At 41.1% G+C, this 22,024-nt stretch overlaps 1 protein-coding gene across 1 annotated transcript; it reads left to right on the top strand.

Moving 5' to 3' along the window:
* Positions 1-1,212: 1,212 nt before the first annotated feature.
* ANKMY1 (ankyrin repeat and MYND domain containing 1) lies at positions 1,213-20,681 on the top strand (the record flags this gene model as incomplete). Its single annotated transcript, XM_009322340.1, has 14 exons — positions 1,213-1,239; positions 1,439-1,585; positions 4,402-4,736; positions 5,857-6,073; positions 6,892-7,056; positions 8,507-8,565; positions 10,014-10,185; positions 10,663-10,823; positions 11,940-12,063; positions 12,737-12,844; positions 14,666-14,797; positions 15,682-15,795; positions 17,994-18,124; positions 20,527-20,681. Coding segments are annotated over exons 1-14 (2,047 nt in total), but the record flags the coding sequence as incomplete, so codon positions are not given.
* Between the last annotated feature and the right edge of the window lie 1,343 nt (positions 20,682-22,024).

Here is a 22,024-nt window from a genome sequence, read left to right as displayed (position 1 = left end):
CGTCCCGCGGGCCCGGCTGGGCCTCCCACTGCCGTGCCCGCCTGTCCCGCCGGCTGGTTTTGTGTGCTTCGCTGGAGAGCCGTGTCTGCCCATGGGACACGTGAAGGGGTGCTCTGGAGGCAGTGCTTCCACGGCATCGCCTCCTTGTAAGGCGAGGGGGTCTCCGAAATGCAGGTTTCCCTGGGCCTGCCTCTCCCTGCTCGCCCTGTATTGGTGCCAAACCAGTTAGTTTCATCTTATTTCTGAGTAAGGCAAGTGCTTTCTTAGCGTCCCTGTAACGTCTGAGAGCACGTTCACCAGGTGAATCAGCCCTTACTGCGCTTCCGAATGTTTCTGTCACTCCATGTCTGGGTTGGTAACACATCCACGACTAAAATGCAACCCGGGACACAAGTTTTCAGATAATACCCTCAGCTCTCCCACTTGGATGACTTTGTCCTTGGTCTCAGAGAAAATAGTAAATGGTTGCTTTGGGTGCTGTTGCTATTACCACCATAATGTTCTGGTGTTTTTTTTAAGCTAAAGGTAGTCACTCCTTTTATGCCACAAAATACCAGGACTGTGGCAAGGCTGCAAATTTTATTATTATTTTTAATGCACCAGAAGGAGTGAGGAATTGAGATTTTGATTTAAGTGGGATTTTTTTGAATTATCAAATCTTGATTATATAAAATATCTTCCAAATGTCTGGTTTTGCTTCAAAATAGTGAACACCTTAAAGTGTTTGTGACTGAAATCAATGACAATTGATCAAGTTCCAGTCAAGAACAGAGAGATGAGCAGGTTGGTAACTACGGTTTTCTTCACTGAAGAGAGAGGGGGTTATCGACAACCTTTTGAGTAGCATCTGCTACTTTCATACAACCCAGCACTATGTTTACCTATTGATATGTCATTTCGTCAGTGCTTTCTACTGAACTGTAAAAGTGTCAGTTTTGGAGTAGCAGTCATATTTATCTTTTAAGCAAGTGGTGTATAAAGGTTTACTAATCCAGTCACTTCACCGGCATCTGACAATTGAGGACTTTACAGTTCTGCTGATTTCCCTTTTGTTTTGAATGTAGAATGCTAAATGTATTGGCATACATATTTATGAATTTGCTGTTGAACGATTGAATAGATGTTGGTTTAGCCTGCTTCATTTGGCAGTGTATCCAAGGATATGAATGCTGGGATACATGTGCTGAAGTAGTGTGAACTACTGATTGCTACATGATGGAAGAGCTTCTAGAGAAATTGGTAAAATCCTGGCTGAGTTTTGAAGCCCATGACTAAAATGGAGTTGAGACTGTGCCCAGTCTTTCTTAACTGTGTAACAGATTCACCCTCTTCATGTGTCAATGCTGTGCACCTTGTTAGTCCTGCTCTGTTGCAGTAAGGAGGCAATTTCACTTATTTCTGTCCTGTCAGTTGTCTTGTCCTCTGTTGTGGATTACAGAGATATGTGGGACAGTTCTACATGGAGCACCAGCACGGGAAGGGGATTTGCTACTGGCCTGATGGATCCAAATTCACAGGAGCTCTTTATCTTGGCCATGTAGAAGGCTATGGGACCCTGGAATGGAAGGATGGCAGAAAATTTCAGGTAACTGGAAAAATGCTGTGCTAATACTGCGATTTCCTTGCCTTTCAAAATCAGCTTAAGTACAGGAAAATTTGAGTGTGAGTTTTTTTCAAGCAGCTTCCTTAGTGTTTTGGTTCTTTAGAGCAAAATCATCATGCTTTGATCTCCAGTGAGTTAGGGCACTCTTTTCAACACCTTAGCTTCTGCTGTATTTAACTTTTGCATGGGGAAACATTGAAGGATATAATCATAGAATCATAGAATCATTTAGATTGGAAAAGACCCTTAAGATCATCGAGTCCATTCATTAGCCTATCACTACCAAGTCCACCACTAAACCATGCCCCTAAGCACCACATCTACACGTCTTTTAAATACCATCTCCAGGGATGGTGACTCAACTACTTCCCTGGGCAGCTTGTTCCAGTACTTGACAACCCTTTTGATGAAGAAATTTTTCCTAATATCCAGTCTAAACCTCCCCTGGCGCAACTTGAGGCTGTTTCCTCTCATCCTATCACTTGTTACTTGGGAAAAGAGACCGACATCCACCTCGCTACAACCTCCTTTCAGGAAGTTGTAGAGAGCGATAAGGCCTCCCCTCAGTCTGCCCTTCTTTGGATGCGCTCCAGCACCTCGACGTCCTTCTTACAGTGAGGGGCCCAAAACTGAACACAGTGTTCGAGGTGCGGCCTCACCAGTGCCAAGGACAGGGGCACGATCACTTCCCTACTCCTGCTGGCCACACTATTTCTGATACAGGCCAGGATGCCGTTGGCCTTCTTGGCCGCCTGGGCACACTGCTGGGTCATGTTCAGCCGGCTGTCAACCAGCACCCCCAGGTCCATTGATCCAGCCTGTCCAGGTCCCTCTGCAGAGCCTTCCTACCCTCGAGCAGATCAACACTCCCGCCCAACTTGGTGTCATCTGCAAACTTACTGAGGGTGCACTCGATCCCCTCGTCCAGATCATTGATAAAGATATTAAACAGAACTGGCCCCAATACTGAGCCCTGGGGAACACTACTTGTGACCAGCCACCAACTGGATCGAACTCCGTTCACCACAAGTCTTTGGGCCCAGCCATCCTGAGAGTTTTTCACCCAGCAAAGAGTATGCCCGTCCAAGCCATGAGCAGCCAGTTTCTCCAAGAGAATGCTGAGGGAAACGGTGTCAAAGACTTTACTGAAGTCCAGGTAAACAACATCCACAGCCTTTCCCACATCCACCAAGCAGGTCACCTTGTCATAGATGAGGTTAGTCAAGCAGGATCTGCCTTTCATAAACCCATGCTAACTGGGCCTGATCACCTGGTTGTCCTGTACGTGCCGTGTGATGGCACTCAAGATGATCTCCATAACCTTCCCTGGCACCAAGGTCAGACTGACAGGCCTGTAGTTCCCCGGATCCTCATTCTGGCCGTGTCATGTGATACCATCTGTCCAGAACTAAAAATCTGATGCCTGGAAAGTTTCTTATTCTAGTATCTAACGTATAAGATTTCAGTATTTATTCTCCTTCTTTGATGAAGAGCTTATTAGTTAGACAGTACTCTCAAAAGTCGTATTAGGATGCCAGCAATATGAAACTGGAAAAATACTGCATTTTAAGAAACTGTGGAGATAGACAGCAATCTGAAGTGTCCAGGTAGCTAGTTGTCTGTTTTGCATCATTTTCAGATCTAATGTTTCTAGTAGAAGCTAGAAATCTTGTTTTCTAACAGCTTGCAGACCTTCTTTGTTTTCTTACAAGTTATATCTGAAAAGTCCCAAGCGTAGGGGAACACCACCCACCTGTTCCTACTGATCCCTGGGTATCTCTGCAATTCATCAAATAATCTAAAACATATAGGGAAACAACAGTCTCTGCATTGAGGAGATGATCAACAAGCACATAGCATTCTTGCTGAATATTGATAATGTTGCACTAATTATGGATTTAGGAGAGCTTTAATTTGAGTATATAATGTATAATCTAGAGCTAGGGGAAAAATAGAGAAGCTTCAGATCATAACCATACTCAGAATTTTATTCTTGCCAGTGGTAGCGCTTTTCTCCTGCTCCTTTATCTTTGTAGCTAAACAGCTCAATGTGAAGTTGCTAATTTTTGCTCTAAATAGCTGTTTTGAGGTTGTGATAGCTTAGTGTGAACCTGTCTTGAACCATATGTGTGATCCAGATATGCATGAGTCTGCTTAAATTTGGTAATGCTCATGCCTTACCTACCATAGTGTCATGGCCAAACTAGGATACCCTTATAGGAAGACTAAAACTCCTGTCCTATAGTGCTTTATTTGCTACTGAGACTCTTCTGTTGGCATGTCTTGTCATGCTTGCGAGGCTATAGATATCCTAAATTTAGTTACCATTGTAAGAAAAGAAATAACTGTCATTTCCAGATTCTGTGTCTGTGCAGATGTGTGTCAGATGTGTTTATTTTGATTAGGTAGGAAAATCTAACCAAAAATCTGTCCTGTCCTGAAAGGTAGCAGCACGGCTGATGAATCTAAAATTGGTCACAGAATAAAATTAAAATTAAAAAATCTTGCTCAGGCCCTAAAACCGTCAGGAAGTTTCATCTAAACATTACATCCCACTGTAGTTAAGTTTAGGGCCTTCCACTGTTCTTGTGCTGGAAGATTTGTGTTTGCTATTAAATGGACCAAAATGAATGTGCAGGCTTTGCTGTTCAGATTGGCTTCAGCAGTTACTGCTCTGTCAATAGGAAGCGGACCAGTAGGGCCAGAACCAGCCACGTTAGTTTAAGTAGAAAACAGACTTTAATTGTACAACTTGTTTGATCTCTGACTGGTACTAATGAGTTTACTTGTTTCTTAAGGGGCTGTACAAATCTGATGAGCGATTTGGACCAGGGATTGAGAGCTATCCAGATGGCTGTCAGGACGTTGGCTTGTGGCTCAGGGATCATCTAATTAAGCTATGTACTGAAGTACCTGGTTATTTTTCACTCTTGGATTATCCAGCACACTACAGATACATTGATGACAATTCTCAAAAGAAGTATATTTCAGTTGAGGAAGACCCGTTTCTCCGTAGCTATAAACATCTCCCTTTTGATGATAAGGATATTTTCCCTGAAGGAGTCCTTGCATATTCTCGTAGCACAGATCATCTTACTTTGACTCATTCCTTTCTAGAAGAGTGTGATGCTTGGTATTTTCAGAACACCCCAAAGCTGCCTGAGAAAGACCCTTGGCCTATTGCAAATGTAACCCCTCTACTAGTTAGAATGCAGACGCATGTTTATAAGCACAGGTAACTGTTGATGATTTGTTTATTATGTATGGATTTTTAGAAATTATTATCCATGGGTGTTCATTATTTTCAAATTCACATTGCAGGATAAAAGCTGCATTCCAGATTGTTTTTTATGGCCTTGAGATTACAAGGCGCCAATGAGGATTTTTTTAAAAAAAGGAACAAACAACATATTCATCTCTCAATTCACAAATTTTATTCCTTTAAGTTAAACATCAGTTTTATTCCGGTTACACCTATAAAAATAGTCTCAACTCATTAGCATGTCAGAGTTTCTGGAAGTCTGGTTTTGAAAGGAATTAGGAGGCAAGGGCTGTAGAGACCTGTTCTGACCTTCCCTGTTCTGAGAGTGTAGCATCTTGTGTAGAGGTGGAAAGATGGAGAAGCATAGTGCCAGATTTTTGAAAGCACTGAAAATCTGGCCAATGATAACCTTTTTGTGTTTGTCTTGACTCTTGTTCTCCTTCAAGGTTATACAAAACATGCTGCAGCAAGTCTACAGCTAGTAGAACTGCCAACTGCATGTCAGTTTTTATGTAGCTCGGTATTTGTACGTGGAGATGCTCTTTGGGCCCACAGAGTATTTCCTTACTTGCTTTTTTGATAGGAACACAAGCTACATAGCATATTTTGTAGTCATAGTTAAAGCAGATGATGGAAATTAAATCATAAACAGGTGTCATGAGTGTGCATGATAAATTGGTTCATAGAAACACGTGGTAGTCAGATTTTGTTTTCTTATTTTAGTAGATGTTTGGTGACTGGATATTTTTTAACTCCTCTGTAGCTAAAATCTATGTGCTGCTGCCAGCACCCCGTACACTGGTTTGCCTTTCTGCCATTAATGTAAGCAAGCTTACACTATCTGAAATAGTTCTTAAAATGATAGCTGGCCTTATTTTCCCATCTTGCTCACCAACAGACTTTATTCTTGATGTGTTTTTTCTTTAATTGCCGTAGTGGTCTAAGAGTACCTAGCTGCTTAAATGTGCCGTACTGTTTTCTCCTTTTCAAGGCGCTGTCAAGCGGAGTTTACTTCAGATGTCAACCTCATTCTCAGTGGAGCCCGCAGTACTTACGGGCCTCCAGGCCCCAGGGAACTTGCCTCAGAGCAGCTAATTCAGAAGGCAGCAAGAGGAGACTATGATGGGGTCTGTGCGATTCTGAGGAATGGGCTTGCTCATCCAGACATAGCTGACAAACATGGATACACAGCACTTGCTGCTGCTGCTGTAAGACTCTAAGCATGACTCTTTACCACATGATGAGAAAATTCCTGGTATAGTAGGCTGGATTAAATTTTTCTCTTGTTTCATTACATAGTATGAAAGGAATGTTCAGTAAACAGGAAAAACAGAAAAGCGGTGTGGCATGAGTAGTGTCTGTAATGACTGGTATCATGCCAAACCCCACGGTAAATAAATAACCTAAAAGAAGCCCTTCAGTAAATATTAGAGATGATTTCAAATGTCAGGTTTGATTTCAGGTTATGATTGTGGAGTGGACTAGATCTATGTTCTTGGATGTGACCGTGCCCTTACTATTTTTTTTCCTAGTTGAAATCAGATTCAGACAGAGTTGTTTTGTTTTTGCTGAAAAGTGGTGGTGGCTAGAAACCATGCACACACAACTTCAATTTCTGTAGGAGGGGGATGAAATCCTGCCCCCCCCCCCCCCCCTTTTTCTTCATGCCCTTTTCAGCTACCTCAATACTTGGCATTCATTGTAAATGGCTAGCAAAATCTAGAAAATAGTTTAGAATGCTGTATTTCTCCTGTAGCCATCTCAGTCACTTTTAGTCTCTTTCTGTGCATGAATCCTCACTGAGTTCCTGTGAAATCCAGTAGTTAAAAATCAGCTGAAAAATGCATGTTCTGAACCCTGTAAGACATGGTTCAGTATTGTGTTTCTATTTTGTGGGAAATATAAATTTGAATTAGCTAAACAGTGTAGAGCATCACTACTTTAAAACTGTCTTGTTAGTTCGTTCCATGTCAAAATCTAGAAGTGTGTACATGTATGTGCAAGTATGGATGTTTCCCCCCTACAGGTTCATTCCCACAATGATGTTGTCAATCTTCTTCTTGATAGTGGAGCTGATGTGAATAAGTGTAGTGATGAAGGATTATCTGCTCTCTCCATGTGCTTTATTCTCTTTTATCCAGAAGAATCTTTTAAGGGCAATATTGCTGAGAGGAGCTTGCACAGTTACAAGGTTTGTTTACTTCTAATCTAAAATGACAGAATCATAATGTATTATTTCCTCAAGCTGTAAGCTTGCTTTTTAAATTTACTGTGTATACTCCCTAGGACAAAGTCAGAACTTTTATGCATTTTGCTCTCTGAGGATGCAGAATAATCTCTATTCTCACTGCTAACTCCTAACTCAAAGGACCAAGCTCCAGTGCAGTTACAAGCTTACTCTGCAATTGAAATAAGGTGCTGTATCAATAGCAGAGATGTGAGGCTGTGTTGGCTAGGTGTTTAACACAATGAAGATGCAGTGGGGCAGTTGTTGGGAATTGCAAAAGCATAAGCAGAACAAGAGGATGTAGGTGATTCTCCTGGTACTACATAATCCTGCTGGCATCATGGAGGTGGCTAGTAAAAAGCAATTGTACTGTCAGAAGTCTGCTGATCCTTGGGGAGTGCTCACAAAGGAAGAGTCATACCCCTGGCCTTCCTCCTGCCACAAAAAGAAACACCTGCTCTGGTGTAGGAACACGATACACATTTTGTAAGAGTGCAAACCTGGGAATGGGAAAGAAAATGAAAGCAAGGGGGTCAGGAATCACCAGCCAGGATGAGAAAACAGATAAAAATGGGGTCTGGGCAGGAACTGTGTGGTCTTTGAAATGTTTCAGTGGAGTCTAGAAATGGAAGGGTGCTGCTGAGACTTTCACATGAGGCTAGACAGGCAGTGGCCCATGCCTTGAGGAAACTTGTTGAAAATTAAGAACCAAATAATCCTCGGTTGCTCTGAAGTCGCTGTTCCAGTTCCAAGAGTATGTTCAAGTGGTAGCCCATTGCTAAAGTTGCAAGACTTATGGGAAAGGGAGAAGGGGAGTGAGAGAGAGCAGCTGCTCAAAACTGCACAGAAAATCAATGTGGAGCTGTTATCTCTCATTCTGGAGGTAATACGAGGTGATTAGGAATAGAGAGGGGATCTTTCTGTGTTGGTTTGTATCTCTCACAGGCTCTGAGATTCTGCAAGGTAAATGTACATTGCTTTCACTTTTCCTCTGAGTTGAATATGCATCCAGATTTGGAAACATCAGCCTTGTAGATCCTAGTTCAGATTCTCATGCAAGCTAATGCAAGTTGAAAATCTGTGTCTTGTTTTATTTCAGCAATTTTTTTTCTTTTAAGCTAGGTGATGTATACTGGAAGAAACTTTTAACTCTTCTAAACAAGTTTTAGACACCATGGAAGTTGAACAAGAAAAATATTCCCTTATTTTAAGAGGGTTTTTAGAAAAAAAACCAAACAACCGAACTTAGTTACAAATTACTTCTAAATGATTTTCCTAAGAGTTATTAACAAAATTCCTTTATCATTATATGCTGTACTGTGTCACTGTTCTGATGTGTTAATATGCTGAGTCATGCATTGGAAGAAGAATTTTTTTTCATTTTGTAACCTCTTTCTTTTTTTAAATCTTTAAGTGGAGTGAACAATCAGAATCCTCAGAAACAGTCAATGTGGCTGAAGGCATAATCTCAGAGTAAGTCTCATGCACTATAGATGGGAGACCAACTCTCATAAATGCTTTTGTATAAAGAAGGTAACAGTATTTCACATATTTCACAGAAGTGTGCATCCATTGCAGGGCAAGATTTTTTTTTTTTTGTTTAAGTGGGCAAATCTTGTTTTCATGCCAGTAGAAGCCACTCGTTTCTACACTCTAACTCATGTCAGCAGTGGGCAAAGATTGCAGCTGAAAAGTGTAGTTCAAGCAAAGGACATCATACTTGAGCAAGACAAGATTTCTTGTTAGCGGAGTGTGAAAAGCTGCTAAGTATTCAATGGACACTTGCAGTGGAGTGTGAAATCCTGGAAGGAGAATATATTTGCTTTATTTCTTGAAGTCTTGACTACATATGAACTTGTTAGTTGTTTTCTGCAAGTGTCTGTTCAGCAGTGTCAACTGAAACGTAGTCCAACTATTTTGCCTTTGTGGATCTTTGAAAGGGCCACATTTTACTTTTTGCTTTGCTTACAGAGCAGTCACCAAAGATGATGAAATTTTTGTGTTGGGTTTTATGGCAGTGTAGGTTTTAATATCTTAAAACTCCCAAACTGAAAATTCCTGGTTGGCCTTTTGGCCTTCATCCCTTACATTTTACTGTTGTGGCACATCCTCCCACCTCCCACGATTCTTGTTGTCTGAAATATTGTGCATATTGCATGTTGTTCGTTGGAATATAAAGATTCATTGAATGTAGGGCTTGTGGGTAAAGCTGAGTTAATAGCATGCCTGAAAAGATGAGTCTCTGCTGAGAACACTTCGTGATGGAGTTTCTGGGTGATTTCCAAGTGCTGTTTGCCCTTTTTTTTCCTCTTTTTTTTTTTTCTGGTGGTGTCAAGATTTTTTCTGGGGGGGGTTGTAGATAGTTTGCCTCCATGGAAATGCAGATGGCATCTGGAATACACTGTCCTAGTCTAGCATAGCTCCTGTTCCAGCTTTTGTTTAAGGGAAGCACTGTACCTTTGCTTTCTTGGGATGGGTGAATGACGTATGATTGAGGAAAGAATCTTCCAGGGAGTCTTCGACAGCAGGAAGGAGGAGTCTGTTTCTTTCATTAAACAAGTCTAAGACTAAATGTTTGCAAGTCACATGTGAGTGACTGGTGGAAATGCAGGGAACCTTTCCTAGCTTTGCCTGTCTCCACGCAAGGACTTTTCATGACCACAGGGACTGCTTTTGCATACCACTCCTTTAGTTTGGAGGGCTGAGATACACTGGCAGTGCTGTCCCCTCTTCAGATCTTAATGTTGTTGCCTGGGTGGTGTAGGGCAGTTGTGATGCGGCCCTAAAGACTGCCATGTCTTCCCTCTGCTAAGTGACCGTTTTCATGTCTATTACCTGGGAGTCATTTTAGTCCACTAGCTTTTAGAATTTTCTTGGAAGGTGCTAATAAATTATTCCGATATTTTCCATGTCAATTCTAGACGACAGAAGAGGTGGGAAACAATCCAACTGCTGCTTCGTCGAGGTGCAGATCCCAATGCATCCTGGGTCCCACCACACCTTCTGTTCTTTGCTGTTAAAGCTGCAGATGCAGAGGCAGTGAAACTCCTCTTAGAAAGGGGAGCCAGGACTGATGTGCAGCTTCCATCCAAGGTTTTACTGGTTTATAATTCATAATGTGGGATTCTAGATGTGTACTGCAGCCTCAGTGCCCTACTGTAAAATATCGTGCATGTCAGAATCAGCTTTAGAATGGCCAGAAAGCTGTTTAAAGCGATTATCCCGTTCAAAGATTTTTTTTTTAATAGAAAGAACTCAAAGCTCTTTACTCTCTAAGTATTTTTTTTCCTCATTATGTTTCCTGGTTGCCAAGCTTGTGAGTGGCTGGGGAATACTTGTGAAGCTGCTCCTCAAGTTGGTAATAGCTGTTGTGGTATTTAGTAGGCTTAGTGTTTGGGACCTTTAGTGTTCCCCAGTCCTATAACTCTAGGCTCTAGGTTTATGGTGGCTGTTTGTGAGACACAGCATGTGGGAAGAGTGAGCTTGTATTATTCTTTGAAAAAATATTTAGTGCTCTTTAAATGCTGCTTGTGATAAACAGGAGTCTTAATACTATGTTTGTGTTTTCAGTTAGGGGGGTTAACTCCTCTCCACATAGCTGCCTCAATTCCTGGGGAGGAAGGGGTCCAGATAACACAATATCTCCTGCATTCTGCCCCAGATCTGAATGCAAGGGCAGAAGATGGAAATGAGATATACGGTCCAGACAAGGTATGTTGGTTTTTGAGCTCATCTTCTTTCAGCTGTTGAAATTCAGATTGTACAGGACCTAAGCAGGGAGTTGGGATTCCTGCCTGCTTGATTTCACAGTGAAATTTTTGCATTCCACTGAAAGAACCTTTAAAAAAAAAAAGAAAAAGCCACTTGAGGTCTATAGTATTAGGTTGCAGTAAACATATCCTTCTGTTTTTGGTGCCCCAGAACCTTCTTATCTGTAGTATGTCTGGAGATGGCTTCTCAGATTTTTCCATCAGTTTCCCATAGGCCGAGGTGAGGCTGACCAGTTTGTAGTTCCCTGGTTCTTCCTTCCATTTTGCCAGAAATGCAAAGAAATTCCTCAGAAACCTCCCCTGCTCACCATGACCACTCAGAGGTAACCAGAGTGGCCTTGCAATGACATTGGCCAGCTCCCTGGCATACCATCAGGTCCCAATCACTTAAAAAAGGAGTTGGCTTATGTAACTAGACTGACAAAATTTATGTTGTCATGACAATGACTAAGGTGAATGTCTGCAGGACAGGGAGATTTAGATGGCTTTGTCAGTTTGTATTTTAGTACTTTGTCCTTAAGTAGTAAACAGGAGAACTTAATACCTATTTATCAACAATACTTAGTTACAGAATGCCCAGACACAGTGTAGGCAAGATTTACTTTCTCAAATATCACTTTTGGTTTTTATATTGATCTGGTGACCTTATATTCATAGACCTTAAATGAGTGGACATGTGAATGAGCTTGACTCAAGGCAGGCCTTTTGTGCCTGAAAGCTTGCTTTGTCCCTCCCACTCCCTACACTGTATCGTTTGGCCCAGTGGAAGTTAACAACTTCTCTCTCAAATTTGCCTTCCCTAGACTTCTCCAATGGTTTTATTAAACTTCTTAGTGTGCAGTGCGAAAGCAGTCTAGCAGATGAGACCTGAATGTAGAGAAGAAAGTAGGAAAAGGGTGGCTGCTGTTTTTGTGGGGCTGAACAAGTCTTGTCCATGATTGAGATCCAGACGAATGGGTGACCAGGCAGGTTTATTTTCTGTTAACTTGTCTTTAGCGTATGTTGCAAATGTGCGCATCATTTCACTTAGATTCCTCAGCCTCAAGCCAGAGAAGCCAACTTGACAGGTGGTGTCACTTTGCAACTGAAAAATGAAGCAGGACCACCACAAGAGTACTTTTCCTCCTATAGTGGTCCTGTCCCTGAAGAAGGTGGAAGGAGTGCATTGCATATTGCATGCGAAAGAGAGGATAACAGTGAGGTAAGGTCATAGCATCTGAGGCTCTGCTCATAGGGAGTAGTTCTAAGCTAATCTCAAATGACATAACTTGTCAGTGAAGACATTTCACCTCTGTAAGAAGGTGATTGAATACCAGCAATAAACTCCCTTTCTACTGAATTATTAGTGTTGTACTGATTAAAAATCTATTAGCACTTGAAGAAAAAACATTTCTTAAATCTTTGGAGTTCTGTTTGACAAGAGAAACTCCTTTAGTTGAGTTTCCATTGGTTAATTGGCCATTAACTTAATCATCCACAAGGCCAATTTGAAGTTGGACAGTCTTAGTTTTGGCATGCACTAACCTCTGTGCATTTGATTTTGTACTATAGTAACATTCTTCTAGCAGATTTGGGATGCATACAGTTGGAGAAAAGTATTTGAGAGAAGTGACCTTCCTTCTGGTGGCAGGATTAATGAGATTTGATGATCTGGTTGTGAAGAGGCTTCATGTATAACACCACTATGCTTGGGGTTCTCAGTCATGAAAAAGTGGATGTATATTTTTACTATAACATCATAGTTTAGATGAAGGTTTGAATGTGTTTTATGCTGCTCATTTTATTAATTATACTACTATTATTAAATTTAATATTAAAAAGTTAACTTTATTATGACCTAATTTTACCTTTTTTCACCACACTTGCCTACAAAGTGTGCCAGAGATGTTATCTGCCTCCTTTTAATGCATCAGGCAAATCCAAACACATTGTGGAGTGGCCATTCACCACTTTCCTTAGCAATTGCCAGCGGGAATGACTTGGTGAGCATCTTTAAGTTCCTTCATTTTTTTGGGTGTACTTCTCCATTCATGTCTGCCTTCTGTGATGACAGCCAAACTACATAATGAGTGGTGCTTGCAATCATACATTTTCAGTGAAAATAATAAAGTTTTTACTTTTCTTTCAAACCTATGGATATTTTGTGAGCCAAACTAGAGGAATCGTAAAGGACTATAGTATGAGGTAGCCAGAAATATTTGGGTAGGACTCAGAAGGGACTAGCATTTGGAGAACTGTGTTCATTTTGTGAATCACAAGAACATTCAGTCCTCTTACAGGCTGCCTCCCTGCGTGGAGCAACCCAACCAAACACCAGAACACTTGCTTCTGGGTATAAGGCAAAAGGGTAGCCATTGATGGTAGGAAGCATGCTGTTCTATGAAAAGATTAATGATAAGTCTTAGAAAGGATTTGGTTGTGATGAGGCTCAGCGCTCCACAGATGAGGCTTATAGTTCACACAGTAGAATTCAGTGTGTGAAGTTAGCACCTGTCTTCCTGAGCAGGGAATGGACTCCCTTCTGCCCACACTGGGCCCATAACAGCAGGTCCGCAGCAGCCAGCATGGTGCAAGAGAAGGTATGTAGCCAAAGCAGGTGATACACCAGATGTGTACTCTACGTCTCTTTGAATAGAGCTTGGTGTGTCCAGGCTCCTGGCTCATCTTCTTTGTGGGAAGCAAGGCAGGAGAATGATGGGGTGAGAGTGGCACCCTGGCTCCCCACGAAGCTCAGCTGTTGTGCAGCCAGCACACAAAGTAATGGCAAGAACACTTGTAAGGGGGCAAGCGTGACTGACTCTAGCCTAGCAGTTCAGATAAGCTGAAAGGGGCAGGGCTGGAGTGTGATTTCTGCTTCCCTGTTTACTTTTCTCCAATACAAAAGCACACAAATAATCCAGAGAAGCATTCTCTTGGAAACACAGTCATTAGCAAAGCTGAGGGGGGGGGGGGTTGGAATCCTTTTCAGTATTTTTGATGAAATCAACATTCTACCTTTTGTTCTGTCACTACAAAATTTATACTTTACATAGGATAAATGCTAGAACATAATAGAAAATACTGTTTTGTGTTGTTAGTCTTTAACTATATTCCTTTCACTGGAAGGGTATCAAACATCTAGAAAAATAAAACTGGATGCAATATAATATGGAGCTAGAGTGTGGACTGTGGAAGGGGTTATAATAGAAGTGGCTACCACTGCATACAATATCAAATAGATTCTATATCAAGTGTTTGACCCTGAACCTTTTTCCTTACACTGTCTTCATCATTTTTAAGACAGTTTTGGTATTTTTCTGGGCAAAAGTGTTTTATTGCAACACAAAAGTTTAAATTTCATTATTTTGAATGAAATAGAAAGTCCCATATCCAAAAACTTCTGCTGCTTCTCCCATCTTCTCAGAGGCTAACGTCTGATGAAGTAATGATCTAATAGGCTGTAATTGATCAACCTATCTAATCCTTATCTTTGTGGTAAAGCATTTTTTTTTAAGAAATACACTATGAATCCAACCAGGTGGTTTTTAAAGCTACCCTCTCATGCCTTTGATACTGTTGTTTGGTAAAGTACTCCATGATAGCCATTATGATTCACGCTAAAAGAAGTGAAAACTACTGTCCGGTGGACTAAATTTTTGTGTGCTACTGAAGCTATGACAGATACTCCAAGTGTGCTGTGGTAAATACTGTAAAGCTTTAGGGTCTTGACTGATCTCGCTAGGGTCTCACTTTCCTGCTGTAGAACTGTCAATAATGGCTTCTCCGGTCACTAATTTGTCACATTTGCATATGCACATTTGCAGGCAGTGGTTGAACTCCTCAAACATGGGGCTGACCCAAATCTACCATTAAGTGGAGCAGTAAGAAGTGCCCTCTGTGCAGCTGTCAGTACGGCGTATGAACGGCAGAGAACGACAGCACAGAGGATTGCTTTGGTGAGATAACATCTGGGTGTTTGTTTGTTTTTTTTTTTAAACTTCAGAAAAACAGTGGTTTTTGTCAGGTGCATTGAGTCCCCTTTCTCTTTAATGGGTAAGCTGATACTTTTTTTCTGGAACAATTAATTTGTGTCTATTCCTAATACTGTTTGTTTTTGTCCTGAGGAACAGGGGTTTTGTATGGAAATCCACTTTCACGTTTGAGTAAAGAGGATGATAACCTTGTGTAGAAGAGGAAAAACTACATTAAAGTAAAACGGGATGGTTGTAGTGCTCACAGCCCTGTCAAATCTGACTATTACCTTGTTTATAAACACAACCAGCATCCACATGAGGAGAGATGCATTGTGTTTGGTTGTTATTGTAAAGTGGTCAGTACCACTTGTGATGAGTGTACTTTCTCATCTGTGATGAGTGCACTTTCTCTTCTATGATGAGGTCAATGGTAGCATTTGGCCTTGTGAAAATTGGAGTTTTTCTCCTCATCCCAGGGAGCACAGGGCTGATCTCATTCAGAGTGGAGGTGAGGCAGGCTGCAGCTGAGGGGTCTGGGAGCGGAGGCAATTTCCCCAGCTGGGTTCTGTTCTGCCCCCTCCCTCACGAGTTGTCCCTGCTTCATTTGTTGCTGCAAGATTGTGAGATACCCAGAAACAAATAGCAACTGCCTGCAAGAAGGTTTTACTTACAAAACACATTTAGATTTGACAATTCATCATCAGCTCTAAAGTGGCAGAAGAAATGCATGGTTCAGTGCACAAAATAGTCTCACAAATAGAGGTTAGGTTCTGATGATCAGCCCTGTCTCTTTAGCTGTGGTGTGAACGCAATTTTTTGGGAAGGTTTTCTTTTTGGTTGGATGTGTAATGATTTGCTTTCTTCAGGTTGATAAGCTGCTTGAAGCTGGCGCAGATATCCTTGCACCAGTTACTCTTAGGGAAGGACAGAGAAAAGCTGTGGGAACAGCTGTGGACTATGCTTATTATAAATATTATCAGGTATGACTTCAGTTCCCGTATCTGAAAGTACTGTGCATTTGCATCTATTCAAATGCATGGCCTGTTGTGTCCTTATGAATTGTCTAGGGCCTTCTTCAGAAACCTTAATGGAAATTTGTTTTTTCCCTTCATTTGTTGTGAGACTCAGTTCAGCACCAAATGAAATATTAATCACTTAAAGTCTGAATACCTCTAATAGTTTTGCCTATGAAGGCAATTCTTGCTGTTACGTATTATAGTAAGATTCCATCCATAATCGGATTGGAAAGAGTTAATCATAATCTTAAACCCAGGCATTAAAACCAAAAGTAGTATGTATTTCTGTGAGGCTACAATCAAATCAGGAGAATTTTAATGGTAATTTTAGATATATTGTAAGCTATGATAGGACATTATTGATCAAACTTTAAAATAATGGATTTCCTAAATAAAATATATTTTTAAATAAAACATACATCACAGTATGTATTATGTATTATATGTTATATATTGTACATAAAATAACTAATATATATATTTGCTAAATAAATAAATGGATTTACTAAAGTTGTCCTTAATCATTTATAATCCCTTATAAAAAGAATCTTACTGTGAAGTATAACTAATAAATTCCTACCTGATGCTTTTTTTTCTGGATATATTTGTTTAAAAAAACTTTCAAAAGGCCTGGGATTCTGTGACAGTTCTAATTAGAATTAATATAAGACTTTTTTTTTAATAGCTTTCTTATTAACAAGAAAGCTTACATGATAAGCAGATTGCTTACCTCTGGGACATAAACAGTAGTTGTTCTGAAAAGAACAAAAGTAATGGTGCACCTCGTTCACGGAGCAGCCTGCTTAGAGCTAACGAGGGCTTTTGCATCCCATACCAACGTTTTGTGTAGACATTAAATTGTGATTTCTGTGCTTGCAATTGCAGCTGATCCTCAAATAGGAAAATAAATTAAGCAATTTATAGCTGTAATCACAGGTCAAACTTGATCACCATACTCCAGGTACCTTACTTACTTTCCTGCCTTGCTCTGGACTTTTGTCTATACTCTCCTTGCTGGCACTTGTTACAGGGAAGCAGTATGGGGAAATGAGGAACATAATAGTGGACAAGCAGTGCCCTCTAGCTGTTTTTTCATTTCCAGGAAACTTGTTGGTGCTTCTCGAAGTGCTCTGAGAGGAGCTCTGCAAGATGAGGGCAGCTTCCAGGTGCAAGATCGTGCACCTGGGTCGGGGCAACCCCCGGTATCAATACGGGCTGGGGGATGAAGGGATGGAGAGCAGCCGGGCCGAGAAGGACTTGGGGGTACTGGGGGATGAAAAGCTGGACATGAGCCAGCAATGTGCGCTCGCAGCCCAGAAGGCCAATCGTATCCTGGGCTGCATCAAAAGCAGCGTGGCCAGCAGGTTGAGGGGGGTGATTCTATCCCTCTACTCCGTTCTGGTGAGACCCTACCTGGAGCACTGCCTCCAGCTCTGGAGCCCTCAGCACAGGAAGGACACAGACCTGTTGGAGCGGGTCCTGAAGAGGGCCAGGAAAATGATCAGGGGGATGGAACACCTCTGCTGTGAAGAAAGGCTGAGAGAGTTGGGGTTGTTCAGCCTGGAGAAGAGAAGGCTCTGGGGAGACCTTCTTGCAGCCTATCAATACTTAAAGGGGGCTTATAAGAAGGATGGGGGCAGACTTTTTAGTAGGGCCTGTTGTGATAGTATAAGGGGTAATGGTTTTAAACTAGAAGAGGATAGATTCAGACTAGATATAAGGAAGAAATTTTTTACGCTGAGGGCAGTGAAACACTGGCACAGGTTGCCCAGAGAGGTGGTGGATGCCCCATCCCTGGAAACATTCCAGGTCAGGTTGGATGGGGCTCCAAGCAACCTGCTCCAGTTGAAGATGTCCCTGCTCATTGCAGGGGGGGGTTGGACTACTTTAAAGGTCCCTTCCAACCCAAGCTATTCTATAATACTATGATTATCCCTTGAAGAAACATCTGAAAAGTTTTAGTTAACTTGTTGAGCACTCACAGTAATAATATAATACTAATGATAATTGGAACAACTAGAACATCTAACCTGGACATATCCTGTGCCCCATATCACAGACTGAGCTCCAAGCCAGGATCCAGCAGGGGTTGGCTTTAACTCTGAAACACTTGTGTGTTAGTGTTCCTGTACATTAGTAGATTAACTTATGGTATGTTGCAGGATAGGAGAATTGCTCACACACCATACCACACACTGTCAGCATCTGAGCAGGAACTTTTTCAAACACGCCGATCACTGCTGGAACACATTACGGCGAAGCTCCGTGAACATGTCATCCTGAAAGAGAAAGCGTGGGATCAAGAAGAGCTGAGAAGATCCAAGAAATGTTAGTTCAAGCCTAAGAGTGGTTCAAGATTAAGGGTAGCATTACCTAGTGTGAAGGGGAATTTATTGTTCTAATTTCAGTGTTACTATCTGAAAAGGTAACTCCTAAGAAAAACGGCTCCTAAATATTTGGTAAGGAGATGTAGGGGTTCTACAAACATTAAAGAGAATGAACAAGGCATTGTGAAGAAAATCTGAATATGAATTTAGTGCCTGTCAGCTGCTTCCTGGTAAATCCCTGTACAAGATCTATTACCATGCATTAAGGAGTGATTGAGGGAGCTTGCTCCTCTTTCATGGGAGAAACTTGGAATGGCTTCGCATTTAGTGCAGGGAACAGGATGCATGCAATGGTGACTGTGGTCATCTAGTGTATTTTCATTCCTTATGGCAACTTACCCTCAGGTCCTTTCCTAAGACTCCCATTGTATCAATGCTTTTCTGCTATTAGAGTAGCAACAATGAATATAAAAATTAAGATGATTTGAATTACATCTTCAGCAGTGGTCATATGTGTGGTGAAATCGGGCTTAGAATCTAGGTCTCCAAATACCAGTCTTTGGGGCAGAAGAAGTATCATACTTGGGAAGTGATCTCTGAATAGAAGATTGTTACCTTTGCAGTTCAGCATAACCTGTGACTCTGTGGCTTGTCACAAGCAGGAAGTAAGAGTAAATTATCTGTATGGTTTCTTCCTCTTGGCTGTGACATGGCAATTTGGCTCCTTTTTTCTTGGCTCCTGAAGCTTGTTGATGGAAGATGCATTTTATTATGTGTCTTCAGATTTTACCCAGTAGACAGAGCCAAGCAGACTTTTAATGAAGGTGGATCTTGTGACTGGTATTCTAATTCTCAAGTCAGAATACTGATTTTTGTTTTCCCCCATGCCCCCTTTTGTTGGTGTAGTGGATTCAGCTGTTCATACACGTGTTTCAAAGAAGAAAGGAGAGACCCATCACGTGGAAGAAGTGAGGTAGGGCAGAGATACTGCACTCAAGTATTGACTATTCTTAGTCAAAAATACTGTGCCGTTTTTTTTTTTCCTCACCAAAACTGTTGTCACCCTTCCATTTTTCTCCTTTCTAATTTTCCTTTCTATCCAGACTTACCAGCTGCAGTTAGCTTCTTCCTCTGCTCTGATCACATCACTCCTTTGCAGCTTCAGACTTTGCCATGAGAGTCTGCATAATATTCAGTCTTCTTGTGGAAGCAGTGTGTCCTTGTGTTTTAAACCAATTAATGACATCAGTACCTTAGAGCAGCATGCAAATGCTAAGAAATAGGCCCATACAAATTTTGTTGCTTATATTTCTCCAGAAATTGCAGGAACAACTTGTACAATTTGAATGTTATTCTTGGAACGGTGTATTAACAAAAGTTTGGATAATAATGGCAATACTTGCCTCAAGGTTACTGAATTCTGTCATCAGTTTCTCCTACTGCAGGGAATTCACAGGCTTCTGAACTTTGTCTCAGTATTTGAATCAAGAGGAAGTAACATAGGTGTCGGGAGCTGGGGCACTTTTGAAGACAGAAATTTTGAGGTAGCATTTTTGTTGAACCAAGATGGATCAATAATAGCATAAGATGTAGAAATAGCCCAGAAGAATATAAAGTGAACTAAAATAAAATCCGTAAGGTTAAAGTAGCACACAAAGATTTTACAAATAGATCTCAGCGGTGACTCACAGAGACAGATGAAACCTCAGTGAAACTTGCTAGCTATTGGGAAAGGATTCTTAAATGCTTTAAAAAGGGTGTAAATATGTAGCCCAGCTTGCACTTAGATGTAACATTCTGCTTCCCAGTCCCACTGAAAGCCTTAGCCCAAGCACTCTTTGTTTTATGTTCTAACTTCGGAATAACTGTTGTGGTGCAGTGGCCTGTGAGCGTCCCTGTTTGTCTCTGCAGTATTCCAGTGGGTTCTGTGAGGTTTTTTTTAAGTTTGCTAGCTTGGCTTTGTTTTCTCTGGCCATATATAATCTGGTCTGCCTGCCAGTTTGAAAATGGACATCCCCAGACCCAGTGTCATGAGTACACTAAAGCACACAGTGTGCTAGTGTATGGCACGGTGTGGATGTTTATCTGGTAAAGGCTTGGGCATGTTTCTCGCTAGGAAACTTGGCTTTTCTGGGGGCTGTTTCTGGGGGCTGGCTTTGCAGGTGGTATTGCAGCCTGTTCCCCACAGACTCCTGTGATAAGCTACAGTCTCCTGTTTCTTTGTTGTTGAACATTATTGTTAAACATTATTCCTATATTGTAGCCATTTTGATTTAGTTTTACTGTGATCTGCAAACGTGCTGTCAGCTTGAGGAAAACTCTAAACAAACAATAATGTGCTTTCATTTTATAACTACCTTTGTTCTAGACTACCGTTCTTTAAATACTGCTATCAGTGTGGACGTTCAGTTGGTGTTCAGCTATCACCTTGCATGCGTTGTCATGAAGTCTTCACTTGCAGTGAGACTTGCAGAAGGAAATCCTGGAATGAGCGGCATAGGCAGGAGTGCTTGGGATTGCTGGGTAAGTCTGACTGTCATTACTATATGAGAACAGTGGTTTGTGCGTGTGTACTGACCTGGGTATGTCTTCCTTGTAATGGACCAGTAAAGTGTGTTTTATGAAAGAATTTAAAAAGGTTCAGTTCATTCACTTGAATAGCTGTGTTTTTTGTAAATCTGCCGGCTTTAAGAGAGCTGCTACTGTTGTCATTACTCTCAGTTTCAAAAGAGAAGAATCTTTAAAGTGAGTGCAGAGCAAAGGACATAATACTCTCTCTAAGACTAAGGTTAGCTACTGCGGACATCAATAGACAACTTTCCAGGCTGAAGGACCCCAATAGATCTAATAAGCTAGGCAGAGTGGAGCTTTCTGTACAAACTCTACCTCTTAATCACCTCTATCTGTATATTAGAAGAGAAATCAATAAGATTTCTGACTTTTATGCATGGAAATGTTGATGCCACACTACTGTGGTTCTTGGAAACCACACTTGTGCTAGTAAAAATGAGGCCACGTTACACACACCACATGCTACGTAGCAGTAGAAGACTAGCACGGTAGAAATTATACTATTTTAATTATATCAGATGCTCACATGGATTGAATGAGATATCTGTCAAATGTGAAGATGGATACAGAACTGCTGCATTCACGGAAGTTCTGTGATTGATGTGTCTTTTAGTGGCTGCCTGGGATGGGACTTTTAAATCTGGGTACATGTAAAACCCTGTGTGTTGGGGACAGTGGGGTCTGTCCCACTGGAGATAAGTTATATCAAACATACATGCTTACCAGTATGGGCTCTGAATAGAATCAAACTATTATAGGATAGGATAGGATAGAATAGACAAGACATCAAACTACAAGGACAAATGGTGGGTAATATGGCAGCTGTACACTGGAGGACTTAAACATGAAAAAAATTACATTCATTTAGAAAACAGAATTTTACTACCTTGTCTTTAAAAATGTAATGTGTTAGGGATACAGCTGGGTGATGCTAGGATGTTAACTAGTAATTATGTAAGTTACTGCTTCTTTTTGTAGTAATCCCTTTCCTGTATGGCAAATGCCAAATTTCATTCAATTCAGATTCAGTGAATTCAATTCAGAACAAGTGTGAATGTCTTCCTGTAGACAGAATTTTTCTCAGCAATAAACAAACTTCTTTTTAAGTAGTGTCTTCCTTTCTAGTTAATATTGAGGTAGAAAGGTTTTTGTTTGTTCCTTTGTTTTGTTTCTTTTTTCTCTCCCATGGTTGTTTTTAATTTAAAATGACCTGAAATTCCCTAACTCAGACCAGTTTGAGCAATTCAATCTGTTGCTCTGGGAGCCTCTGATGCCCTCTGCTCTGTTTCCTGATT

This window comes from Pygoscelis adeliae, unplaced genomic scaffold (assembly GCF_000699105.1).
Source record: "Pygoscelis adeliae isolate BGI_AS28 unplaced genomic scaffold, ASM69910v1 Scaffold584, whole genome shotgun sequence".
Classification (NCBI taxonomy): domain Eukaryota; kingdom Metazoa; phylum Chordata; class Aves; order Sphenisciformes; family Spheniscidae; genus Pygoscelis; species Pygoscelis adeliae.
This window is presented reverse-complemented; position numbering and strand designations above follow the sequence as displayed.